At 39.4% G+C, this 13,239-nt stretch overlaps 1 protein-coding gene across 3 annotated transcripts in view; it reads right to left on the reverse strand.

Moving 5' to 3' along the window:
• Positions 1-12,861, reverse strand: part of LOC123516501 (nucleolar protein 9-like) — a 77,755-nt gene extending 64,894 nt beyond the window's left edge. The window contains exons 1-3 of one of the 3 annotated variants that reach the window (XM_045275894.1): positions 12,657-12,861; positions 303-535; positions 82-195 (exon numbers count right to left, since the gene is read on the reverse strand). In XM_045275894.1, the coding sequence (XP_045131829.1) occupies positions 82-195; positions 303-535; positions 12,657-12,831 (522 nt within the window). In that variant the 5' untranslated portion in view covers positions 12,832-12,861. The remainder of the gene's footprint in view (positions 1-81; positions 196-302; positions 536-12,656) is intronic. The other 2 variants (XM_045275893.1, XM_045275895.1) reach the window with 2 other exon arrangements.
• Positions 12,862-13,239: the final 378 nt, after the last annotated feature.

Below are 13,239 nucleotides of genomic sequence, written 5' to 3' on the forward strand. Positions count from 1 at the left end.
GATGAGTATGAAAAAAAAAAAATAAATAAAAAAATAAAAAATAATAATTTCAAGAGGTAACTTAATTATCAGAACTCAAACCTTGTCAAGAAAAGTAGAGAATTCTTGTCTCTGATCATCAGATACATGAATCAGCAATTCTTTTTCCTCATTTTCTTCTTCATTCTCTTCATGGCGCTTCTGCACTGCTCCTTTCTGAGAAAAAATAAATTGTCAGGAATACAATACGTATGATTACTGTATATAATGAGAATTAAAACTGAAGCAAACATTATCAAACCTATGAAATTGTTAAAACATACCTGAGCATACTTCAATGCAAGTGTGAGTAAAGTCTGCAGAACATGAGAAGCATAGGGATCCACACACATGGCTCGCAAATCCTCACCAAAGACAATATTCATTGCCAGGACTTGTGCAACATCAGCATGTGGAAGCACATCGTCAAGGATGCGAGAAATAATCTGATTGCTTGCCAGACTGCGTTGCTGACCATCTTGCTCTAGTTCACGCATAAAATTTCTTACAAGTATTTCTGCAAATGAAAGATAACACTTATTACAAATTTCACATAAAACTTTATCATGAAAGACAAAGTGAGAAAATGTCAATGAGGAAAATAAAAATAATTATGTAATCAAAACAACCAAAACCCAAAATCACGATTAATAATAGATTGGTAAAACAGATGTGACAAAAATAAATGTGAATAGAAATCATGACTTGATCAGATTCATCAGTCACTTCACACACACATACACACACTTGAGTAAGATATTTTGATTAGCATATAAAAATGTTGACTAACATAAAAGTGGCATTTCAATTCATGGACACAGATATGATGAAAAAAATTATCACGAGCATGATACGTCTTAAGCTGGAATATGCAGCAGTGGCATGATCACCGAGCTCTAAAAAAGTTATAAGAAGATTAGAACCGATCCAGAAAATAGTTACAAAGATGGTGCCGCAACTAAAAGACCTAACATATGAAGAAAGGCTGAAGGAAATGGAAGTGCGAACCTTACTTGATAGAAGAGAATGAGGAGACCTAATAACAATGTAAAATAGTAAATAGCATTGAAAAAATAGACAAGACCAGGTGCTGGTGAGAGAAAAAGCTAGAAAGACAAGAGGACTTGTCAAGATTAGGATAAGGCAGTGTGTGAAGGATATTGGAAAATACAGTTTCCACATAGAACGGTGAAAAAGTAGAATGCATTGAGTGATGAAGTTGTTACAGCACATAATGTGCATAACTTTAAAGAAAAATTGGATAAATGGAGACATGAAGACAGGACACTATGAGCCCCGCTCAAACCCTGTACAATATAACTAGGTAAATACACACACACACACACACACACACACACACACACACACACACACACACACACACACACACACACACACACACACACACACACACACACACACACACACACACACACACACACACACACACACACACACTCCCAACACCGTGATGACAAGGCATGCTGAAATGCTCCCAGGGAAAGCGCTGAAAGCAGCTGTTGGAGCCTGATCTAGGCATATGTACAAAGGGGTAGGGGGCCATAGGGTTCTCCTGTCTCCATAATAAATAAGTTTTTGATCGTATAGATGGAAAAATGGAGAGAGAAACGGAACTGACTGGCGCAGCCAGACGACTGACATCAAAACAAACGCCATCTTGTGAAAATCAGCAATTTATTGAAACCACTGTTGGACTGAGGAGATTAACTGAGGATAATATAGATGAGGACTTTTCTAGATTTAGAGACGAAAGAGGCAATAAGAGGAGGTTGATAAACGTGGAAAGAGAATAGATAAGGTACATGAAAGAGGTGGTCGAGTTTAATTGACAAGCAGGACAGACTGATAATGGAAATCATAAGAGCTGAGATTGAGATGAGTCGAATGTGAGGTCAGTGTAATCAATCAGGGATTAAAGGAGGAGATACAGGAGATAAAGAAACAAAATGATATACTAAAAGCTACATGTCACAACTACAAACACTCCATATGGAACCTACAGAAAAAGTACAGGATGGGATTGAGGACCGAGTAGAAATCAGATTGGGTGAAAACAAGCTGAAAGTATTACGAAATGCATAGAAGCAAGAACAGGAAGAGGAAAAAAATGTTATTTTCAGGGGTAGTAAAGAGACAAATTCAGAAAAATCAAAAGACACTGTTATACAAGTATTAAGGAAAAAGATCTAGTGAGAGATACAGGAAAAAGATCTAGTGAGAGATACAGTGGATAAGAGGAAATGTTTTGTAATTTTTGGGATGAAGAAAAAAAAAAAAAAAAATCCAAACACGTTCATGAGAGTGTGAAGAGCGAAAATTTGCCAAAATTATTATCAAACAGATCCAGGAAGCACACAGGAGGTAGAGGAAATAATTTGGTTGAAAAGATTTGGTGAAGGGGGTAGGAGACCAATGAAAGTGAGAATGAGATCGCAGGTGACAGTGGAGGAAATTATGACGAGGAAAGGGAAGCTGGCCGATTATGCTGAACATAAAGATACAGTAAGGTCTCAGTTTACGTCAGAGTTACATTCCTGAAACATGACGTAAGTCGATTTTGTACGTAACTCGAGTTTCCGTACATTTCAAAGCATATTATCGAGTTTTCAACCAATCATTGTTTATGGTCATTCAGGTAAGTTAAAGGTTATATTGTTATATTATTTACAACTATGTAGGAATATGAAACACAAGTTTGTTTTTGTTGTTGATTAGGGCCACGAACGCGAAGGACTGCAGGTTGCCGAGAGGGGTGGACGCCTGAGGCTGCCAGGAGGGTGGGCAGGTCGAATGTTGTGACCCCCAGGGGGGACAGCTGGGAGCGTAGTGCAGTGCAATGGGAGTAGAAGTGTGGACAGCGGGGCAGGAAATGCAATAGGAAAGGGCAATAGGGATCAGCAGACAGGCGCAGATGGTGCAAGGGAGCTGCAAGTGTCGTGTGGCCCAGGCGAAGGCTCCGGAGTTGTTATTGTTGTGATGACTGATGGGTGTGCGAGCCCTCAAGGTCGTCAACCTCCCCGTTGTCATGGTAACGGGCTTCCCATTTTCTTCCTTCCCTCACACACAGCTGCTGCCTCCCTTCTCATGTCTCCTCTTTTTCTTGTAGCATAATGGTTTTCCTTTTCTTAGCATCACTTCTGTCACTAAGAAGTTTTCTCTTTGGTGCCATTGAGCAAGATATTAAGAACTTGAGTCAGTAAACGCAGAAGTAGGATAACACTCTTGCCAGGGGCGATGGTGTGGTGGAACAGAGGCAGGGTGTTATTGTATTCAAGCATGAGGCGGGCGGTGTGGCAGGCAACCACCAACAATAACAATAAATCCCGCACTTTACGATAAATAAATTTTCAATTTTTTAATCTTAAATTGCCTTATAGTGGACTGACGTAACTACGAGTTTGACGTAACTCGAGACCGACATAACCCGGGACTTTACTGTATATGCATAAAGAGATATGAACCTGGAGGAGAGGGAAAAAGGAAAAGTAACAAGAAATGAACCTAAGGAAAAAAATGAAAAAAGGACAGAGATCAAGAAAAAGAATTTCTACTGGAGGCTTCTAGATATGAGACTAAAGAAGTGGTATCTATAGAAGAAGGAGGAGGTTGTGGAGGAGACAAGAAATTAAGAGTAACTTATTCTAATATAGATGGGTTGTTATCAAGCATGTTGGAGGTTAGGGATTATATGAAAGACAAAAAGCCGGATGTAATGTGCATTGTTGAAACTAAACTAAGAACGGAGATCCATGTTAACTTTAAGGAGGAGGGATATATTAGCTGGAGAAGAGACAGGAAGGGTAAAGTGGGAGAAGGAGCACTAATATATGGTTCATGATAATATATGTGTGGAGGATGTGCAATATGGTGAGGGCAAGGTGGAAGTAATGAGAGTAACAATCAAAAGAGAGGAATTGAAAAAAGAAAAATTATAGTTATATATGTTTCACCTAAGACAAATACATGGGGAAGGGGAACTGAGGAACAAAAAGATATGCAAAAAAGAGGTGATTAATTGCTTAATATAATAAGAAGAGATGGAAGAATACTTTTAGTTGGAGACTTTAACTGTAAAAAAATAAACTGGAGAGAGATGGAAGCATTGGATAATGCTGGACAATGCAGCGAGGTGTTACAATGGCACCAATCGCGATCTGTGTAGTTTTCATTGTTCGCCAGCTGGTTTAATTCACAAGTTGGTCCTGCCTATCGCGCCAAACTGTCGCTCTTGTGGAAGCCCTATTAAAAAATATATATATATTGATATTCATGCCTACATTCCTCATAATATAAACGTTTGATTATTTCACTATGTATCTGATTGAAAATGACATAAAAATATGCAAATATATTTTCCTAATGGTGCAAAGTATGGATGTACCAGTGTCCCATCAAAATATTTTTTGTAAGTCTAATAGTACATATATACCTTATCACAAAATTGTCAGTTTCTGCATAGGATAATGCTCCACTCAAAAAGCGTAGAGCAAATATCACTGAGTAGCATTAAAAAAAATAATAATAAATAAAAAAAAAAAAAAAAAAAAAAAAAAATTCGGAGTCTGCTGCCAAAATAGCCTGGCCAACATTACCAAAACCGAATTTTCCTAACTGAATCACAACAAGCGAACTTGGTATGCCTTTTGATCTCAGAAAGTTTGTCAGAGTTGGCACTGTCCATTTTCTAAATTCATCCTCACTAATATCCATAGTGTTATCCATATTGAAGTCGTTGTATAGCGAGTGTGGCGATGGCTCTTAACACGCTAGATTTGTTTACGTTTCGATAGAACAATCTCGGTGCATGTTAGACAATATCCTCTATACTGTTAATTTCTTAAGACAATTAATTGTTGTGATTTTCTGTATGAATAAAATTCATATTAATTTTTATGGAAAGAAAAAGGCATTAAAACTACGCTTTACCTATTAATGATCTTTTCTATTTTTTGTCCCAGAAATAGAGATGGTAAAGAAGAGCGCTCTACATATATATAAATATTTCCACTTTTTTAGCTTATATGCCACGAGTACATTCTTAGAAAGATTATAACTATTTTACTAAATCATTTAATATTTACAAAATGTGCAGAAAAGTACGTTCCAGTTGAACAACTTGCTGTGAAATAATTAACCCATCTGGCGGTTGAAGGTACCTACATAGCAGATCGCGATCGGTCCCATTGAATATGGTAAATACAATGGACCAGTGGGTGGAGGGATCAACAAGGCACAAGAGGGAAGAAGAACCATCATTACTTGACCTAGTATTCACAAAGAAACCTGAGCCCCCTCCCAGCATTTAATACCTCAGTCCAATGGGAAGAAGTGTTCATGTGACATTAGAGTTAAAAATACAGGATGAGGATGAGATAAGTTACAGAAATTACCAAAAAAAAAAAAAAAAAAAAAAAGAGAGAGAGAGAGATTAAATTATGCAAGAGCAGATTTTGAAATATTAAGGAACTTTTTTGTTGATACTGAATGGACAAACATTTTGAACAAAAGGACAATACAAGGGAAATATGAAATATTCTTAGAGAAATATAACAAAGAAGTAAAGAAATACCAACCTTCTTATTGAGTCAAGAAAAAAATACACACTTGGTACAATGCTAGATGCATACAAGCTAAAAAGGCAAAAGATAAACCTTGGAAGAAACTCATAAAGCAGAGAAATGACAATAACATACAGCAGTATAAGGATACATGAAATTAATATATTAGAGTAAGGAGAGAGGAAAAAAGAAACTTTGAGAAAGATGTGGTAAGTAAAAGCAAAAACGAATCCAAGCTTTTCTATAAATTCATAAATTGTAAAATGAAGAAAAAAGAAACAAAATAAAAAACAATTAAAGGAGGGAAGACATACCAAACACAGAAGGAAATGTGTGAAGTAATGAATGAGAGCTTCATAATGGTGTTCACTGTAGATGCATTTTACAGAACCTAATAGGACATTGCATTGCCAAGGATTACAGCAAATCACAGTGCACAAAGAGGATATTGGAAGATTATTGGAGAATTTGGATGTCAGAAAAGCAATGGGGCTGCATGGTGTATCAGGCTGGGTGTTAAAAGAATGTAAAGAGCAAACTACTGGATCCAATTTGGAAAATAATTACAAGTTCACTAAATGAAGGGAGAGTTCCACTAGAATGGAAGAGAGCCAGAGTAATAACAATATTCAAAGGAGGAAAGGCAACTGAGGCATTAAATTACAGACCGGCATCACTTACAAGTGTTAAGGGGAAGTTGTGTGAGATAATTATCAAAGAAAAATGGGTTAAACATCTGGAAGAAGAACAAGTCATGTCAAACAGACAATGGGTTCAGGACAGGACGGTCATGTGTGTCGAAGTTATTAAGCTTCTACTCGAGAGTAATAAAAGGACTGGAAAGCAGATGGATGGGTGGACACAGTATACCTGGACATAAAAAAGGCTTTTGATAAAGTCCCTCATGGAAGACTACTTTGGAAACATGAGAATATAGGAGGACTGCGAAGAACTTTGTTAGAATGGACAATGGATTATTTGAAGGACAGGGAGATACATACTCATCTTGGGGTAAAGTAACAAATGGAGTGTCACACGGGTCAGTGTTAGGGAGGTGGTGGCATAGTGGATAAGGTGGCGAGCGTGGGATCGCGCAGACGTCCACGTGTAGGTTCGAATCCCACCACGTACAGCCTTAAAACACTTTGCCATTTGTCGAGTGGTTTAAAGTTACCTACATATCACCATGATGCCCAGGTTCTAGGTGGTTACACTCAAGATGAGCTTGGGCGGTGATATGGGCCCTAATATGGGTGCCACTATAAATAAAATTGCCTGCGCCACTAATGGGTGGAAGCTGAACAGTGCTTCCAATACACTCTTCAAGTGTGCCTACAAGCACTATAGGCCTTACCGAAAAGAAAAAAAAAAATAAATAAATAAATTGCCAAGAAATGTCACATAATGGAACTAATAAAGAGGAAAAGAAGACCAGTATGGAACTATATGATGGGAGAGGATCAAATAATGAAGACTAAAGAGGAAAAAAATCCAGGAGTGATAAAACAGGAAAATCTGGGCCCCGAAAAACACATATGCAAGATGTTTTTATTATCATATAAAATGTTGACTAATATAAGAGTGGCATTTCAATTCATGGACAAAGCTATGATGAAAATAAATCATCACAAGTATGATACATCCAAGGTTGGAATATTTACCTGTTGTATGGTCTCTGAGCTCTATAAAAGATATTAGAAGATTGGAACTGATACAAACAATTGCTACAAAGATGGTGCCAGAACTAAAGGACCTAACATATGAAGATAGTGAATGGCATTGAAAAGATAGACAAGGAAGACCTGGTGCCATTGACAGAAGAAGATGGAAGGAAAAGAGGTCATGTAAAGAAGATCAGAATGAGGCAGTGCATGAAAGATATTGGGAAATACAGTTTTCCACACAGAACGGTGAAGTGGAATGCAGTGAATAATGAAGTTGTTACAGAACATAATGTGCATAATTTTAAGGAAAAATTGGATAAAAGGAGACATGGACACTATGAGCCCCTCAAACCCTGTACAATATAACAACACACATCCACACACACATTTAGCCCCATCTCATGACGTTGAAGTGATTAAAATTAAGATGACCCATCCCCCCAAGACAAAAAGTCTGTCTCCTACTCAGAGCCTCAGGCAGAGAGAGAGAGAGAGAGAGAGAGAGAGAGAGAGAGAGAGAGAGAGAGAGAGAGAGAGAGAGAGAGAGAGAGGATAACCTCGACTCCATGGCATTGAGTGACAGTGAATTACTAATGAAATACTGTGGTATTTCATTAGTAATTCAGTCACTCAGTGCCACGGAGTCGAGGTCATCTTCATGGCATGAGCATATATGAATACACTTAACCCTCGGCTATCGCGCCCAATTGGGGCCGAAATTGTATCGCTATAGCCGAAAACGCGATAGCTGAATAGATCTTGGCAGGAAGGCAGTTTTGGCCAATGAGCGCTCAGATATCCCATGATGTCATGGTTGGGCGCGCGATAACAGGCATCTGAGGTCACGATAATGAAATTTTAGCAGCTTTTCATGGGTGCGTGATAGCAATAAAACACGATAGCGGAAGTCGCGATAGCCGAGGGTTGACTGTACTATGATAAGATATCCATTAAAGCAGGCAATAGAGGAGTGGAATATCGTGGTGAAAGACAACACGCAGGCTAAAAGGGTCACAAGAAAAAGAAGAAACGGCCGAGTCGCTGTGAGTCTCTGCTTCGTCTGTGGTCGATCTCATCTCTGCTTTATTTTTTGGTATTCCATGTAAGATTTCACTTTATGCATTACAAAACAATCCTTTCTTGAGGGGCAAGGTTTGTAAAAAGCTAATAGAAATGTTGTTTTGTGAACATAAATGCATATATAAGACAGTAACACCATCTCCAGAGGTGGTGTTCCCAGCAATCTGAGAGCAACCCTGTCACCATCCCTCCAAGCGTTCATGGAAGCCATTTTGTGGCAGGAGGTTGCTCTGACGTTAAAGAATCTTGGCTCCAGTTCCAGGAACACTGGAGACAGAGACGGGGACCCAGCCAATCACAGCGAAGCTGCCGCGTTCGGTCCCTCACCTGGCAAATTCAAACCCAGAAAATTTGTTAAAATGGATGTGGTTGTACGTTATGCGGACTTTTTGGTCTAACTTTATATAGTACGTTAAACCGGAAATTCGGTAGACGTTCGTTAAGCGGAGCATTACTGTATAGACGAGAGATAAACACGGCAATGGAGAAAGAACATATGAGGGATAGAACAATTAATAACTAGGAAAGAAACATTAAGGAAAATTTTTTAGAAAAAGCAAGAAAACATATTGGGAAAATTAGAGTCAGTCCATCCGGTAGAAAGTTGAAAGGGTGGTGGGACGAAGAAGTTAAAGTGGCCATTCAGAGCTGAAAGAAAGCCAATAGAAAACAGAGAAAACTGAAAAGAATCAGGGAAATTGAAGGAGAAACCAGAAGTGGAAAGAATATCTCAGAAAAAAAAAGAAAACATAACAGTTAGTACAGAATAAAATATCAAAATGGGAAAGAGAGAACACAGGCAATTAATAATCTGCCAAGAGGAGAGAGGGAAAGGGAGAACTGGAAAACATTGAAAGAAAACCTGAGACCTCTGAGTGAATATAATATCAAACTGAAAGGCAAAACTGGGAAAACAGAAAAGGTATAAGAAATCAAGATAATCATTCAGGATTTTTGGAGAGACATTGTGCAAAAAGCAACAAGAGAGGGTAGCACAGTAAAAACAATAAATATGGAAAAGTTCAACTCATAACAAGAAATACTAACAAGGGAGGAAGTAACACAGGCAATACAGAAAATGAAGGACAGGAAAGCAGCCCGATGTGATGAGGTGGTGGCAGAATTCATAAAAGAAGGAGATAACATGAAGATAGTTGTACACAATTTATTTTCAGAAATATTTGAAACAGGCCAGATACTAGAGGATTGGCACAAGAGTCATGTAGAACTAATCCATAAAGGAGGAGAAAAGGGAAAAACAGAAATTGGAAATTATGGACAAATAAGTATATGTAGTGAAAGTCAGCGTTGCCTTAACATAAGGTTTATTCAACAAAAATCCACATCTGGAAACAAAACACAACAGCATGTATCACCAAGTAACAAATAAAAGAGCACCACGCAACATCACATTATCACCTCCACTAATATACCAAAACTCCTCAATATATGTACAGACATACCTGGTCAGTAGCTGTGGACAGACTGACTACCATCCAGCAGACGAACGTGAGTACAAGTTAAGGTGGTGTAGCCGCTCCCAGTATCCCATGTGCTGCAGGCCCCAGATCTTGCTGGTAAAGGTTCTCTGCAGGGCTTCCAACCTTATAATGTCTCCTGTCTTATGTGGGGACCATAGCTGGCAGCAGTATTCTAGCCTGGGTAGGACCAGGGCCTTCCATAATGTTATCATACAGGTCCTTTCCCAGGTGTGGAAGGTCCTGAGGATCCACCCGGTCAGTTTTCTGGCTGTGTTGGTGATGTTAGTGATGTGCTGTGAGAACATCCCATCCGCACTCATGGTAACTCCCAGGTCACGTATATGTTGTGTTGGTGTGATGATCTGCTGGTAGGCTTGGTAGTGGGTGCCTTGCTTTATGTCTTCAAGAGGGCCGTATTTCACCAACTCAAATTTCTCATTGTTCATTTTCATGTTATTTGTTTTGGCCCAGTCCAGTAGTTGATCAAGATCTTGCAGGAGGGCCACATCCTCCTCCACCGCAATCTTACATTTTATCCTAGTGTCATCAGCAAATTATGTGACCTGGGAGTGTTGGAGTTCACTGTCTATGTCCCCAATCATGATTAGGAATAGCAGAGGTCCCAGCACTGATCCCTGTGGAACACCACTTCTCACCTCGCTCGGATCTGAGAGGTGTCCCTGCACTGATATTCTTTGCGTTCCGCTTGTTAGGAAGTTGTAGAACCACTTTCCAAGGTTTGCTGTGATGCCAAGACTCCTTAGTTTGTGCAGGAGGAGGCCATGGTCAACTTTGTCAAATGCCTGGCAAAGTCCAGGTAAATAGTATCTACATTATTGCCTTTGCAAATGATTTCTAGCAAGGCTTCTTGATGAGCGAGTAACTGGAACAAACAGGACCGGCCCCTTCTAAAGCCATGTTGGCCGTCATTGAAGGCATTAATATTTTCAAGATAGGTGGTTAAATGTTTTCTGACTACTCGTTCAATAATTTTGATGATGTGGGAGGTCAGTACCACAGGCCAATAGTTTTTGGTTACTCCTTTGTTGTCTCCTTTGTGAAATGGGGTCACTATTCCTTCCTTTAGAGTTTGGGGAATAATGCCCATTTCAAGGGACTTATTAGCTATCATTGTTAGAGGTAGTGCCAGGTCCTGTTTACAGGTCATTAAGAGTTGTGCACTAAAACCATCTGGGCTGGCTGTTGAGTCTGAGCTTTATGTTATCAATGGCTTCAATTATTTTGCCAGTTTCTGCCTCAATGCTTGTCAGTTGTGGTGCCTGTGTGGTAGTTGCCTGTATGTGAAAGAAAGCTGTTGGGTCTTGCACGACTTTGTTTGGGATTGGGACACTGTAGACACTCTCATACTGTGTTTTTAGGATGTTTGCCATTTTCATTGAGTCGTACTCCAAGTCTCCTTTCTCATTTTCCACGGGACCTACTGTAGTAACATTTTTACTTTTCTTGTTGGCATATGCAAAGAAGAATTTAGAGTTGTTCTTTATGTTACTCACTGCCTGTAGTTCTTCTCTCTTCCTTTGTTCCTCATGCGACTTCAGCAAACTACTTTCTATTTCCTGGAGGGTCTCATGCAAGTTGAGTTCCATCTTACGAGAGGATGTTGCATCAGCTTGTTTTTGTAAAGGTTTCTCTTTTTCATGAGGATGCATCTATCTCTTGGTATGTTGTTTATTTTTGGGGAAACCTTTTGGTGGCACACATTCACTGCATATTTCCTCATATTTTGTAGTGAAATTTGAGAGCATTTTTTCTACACTTTCCTCAGCTAACACTGCCTCCCAGTCAATGTTTAGCTTGCTTCTTAAATTATTCCAATCTATGTCTTTGTGGTGGAAATTTAGTTTGGCCATGCCTGTTTGGGTTTTGCATCCTTGTTGTGTTGATGAGCTGATGAGTGCATTCACTGTGAGAGTGGCTTCACATAATTTGTGGTCTGACATTGTGGTTTGTAAAAGTTCATATTGGTGTAGTATTGCATGATTGTTGCTGAAGATTAGATCAAGGATATTGGACCCTCTCATTGGTTTATTAATTAATTGGGTCAAGAATCTAGTCTCTGTAAGATTGATTAGTCTTCTTGCTTGATGTTTTTCTACTGTAGTTCCATCTCCTACCTCTAGTGACTCCCAGTTCACATGGGGGAAGTTAAAGTCCCCAAGGAGTATAAATTCAGCATCTGGGGTTGGCAGGTTTTCTAATGTGTGGTGAATTTTGTCTATGATATCCTGGAAGTGATGTTGGGTGGTGTTTGGAGGCCTGTATACAACAATCACCACAAGGTTGACTGTTTTGATATGCAGAGACAGCATTTCATTTGTTCCATTTGAGTAACTCTGTAGTATTTCTGTACATATATTTGCTGCAAGGCTGTTTGTAATATACATAGCTACTCCACCGTGATTTCTTCCCTTTCTGTCGGTGCGGAAAAGTTCATAGTTTTGCATCTTTATCTCAGCATCTGTGATGTCCTTGTGTAGATTAGTGAACCATATGAAAATATTTTTAGTTGAAAGCTGGTCAATAAGGAACCAACTCTGCAGACGGTGAAAGAAGGAGAGAGACTTAAGAAGCGATTCCAAGCGGCACAGGTTCAAAGAAGAAGAAGGTAGGTGACGGGATGGCTGTTCCGTGGTAATGCCAGATCGGGTCAAAGAGGGAAAAGTGGAAATTTGAAACAGGCGCAATTATTCGTATCCGAAAAAGTAAAACCAGGTGAAAGAGTACACGTTTGTGAGATATTTTAACGTCCCAAGCATTTACCAACATTTGTGACCAACTCTGGAATAAAACGGGCAAAATACAAGACCACTCACCTTTCTCCTCGCCTTTGAGATACTTGAATTGTTCTAATACTTTCATGTAATAACTATACTCTTCTTCTGAAAGTCTTCTTCCTTTACCATAGTTGCCTTTCTTCCCATAACGTTTGGCTTGTCGTAAAAAGTTATTTTTCTTCTTGTATTTACCTCTCCACTCCACGTGCGCCATGATCTTGTTCTTGATGCGACATCTTTATCTTAATCTTGATGCTACAGGTGGCTCGGGATCGCTCCAGAGCCAGGCCTTTGGATCGGCTGCTCCTGTAGAGGACAAAAAAGACAAAACAGAAAAAAAAAAGTAGCATTTCTCTTCGTTAATGATCCCTACACCTCGCTCGCCACATTCTTTCCATATACTCCTTCACAGCCTCCATCATCATTTCACTCGTCTCTCTACACAGTCCCAGCAGCAATACCTTCCATTCCCTTCCTATCTTCTCCACTCTTTCATTCCTATTATGCCCTAATTCACTCAAGATCACTTGCATCATCTCATGCCTGTCTCTCTCATACTTCTCACACTCCAGCATGACATGCTCCACCGTCTCGTCCTCCCCCATGTCGCACATCTGACACA

Source organism: Portunus trituberculatus, chromosome 41 (assembly GCF_017591435.1).
Source record: "Portunus trituberculatus isolate SZX2019 chromosome 41, ASM1759143v1, whole genome shotgun sequence".
NCBI lineage: Eukaryota > Metazoa > Arthropoda > Malacostraca > Decapoda > Portunidae > Portunus > Portunus trituberculatus.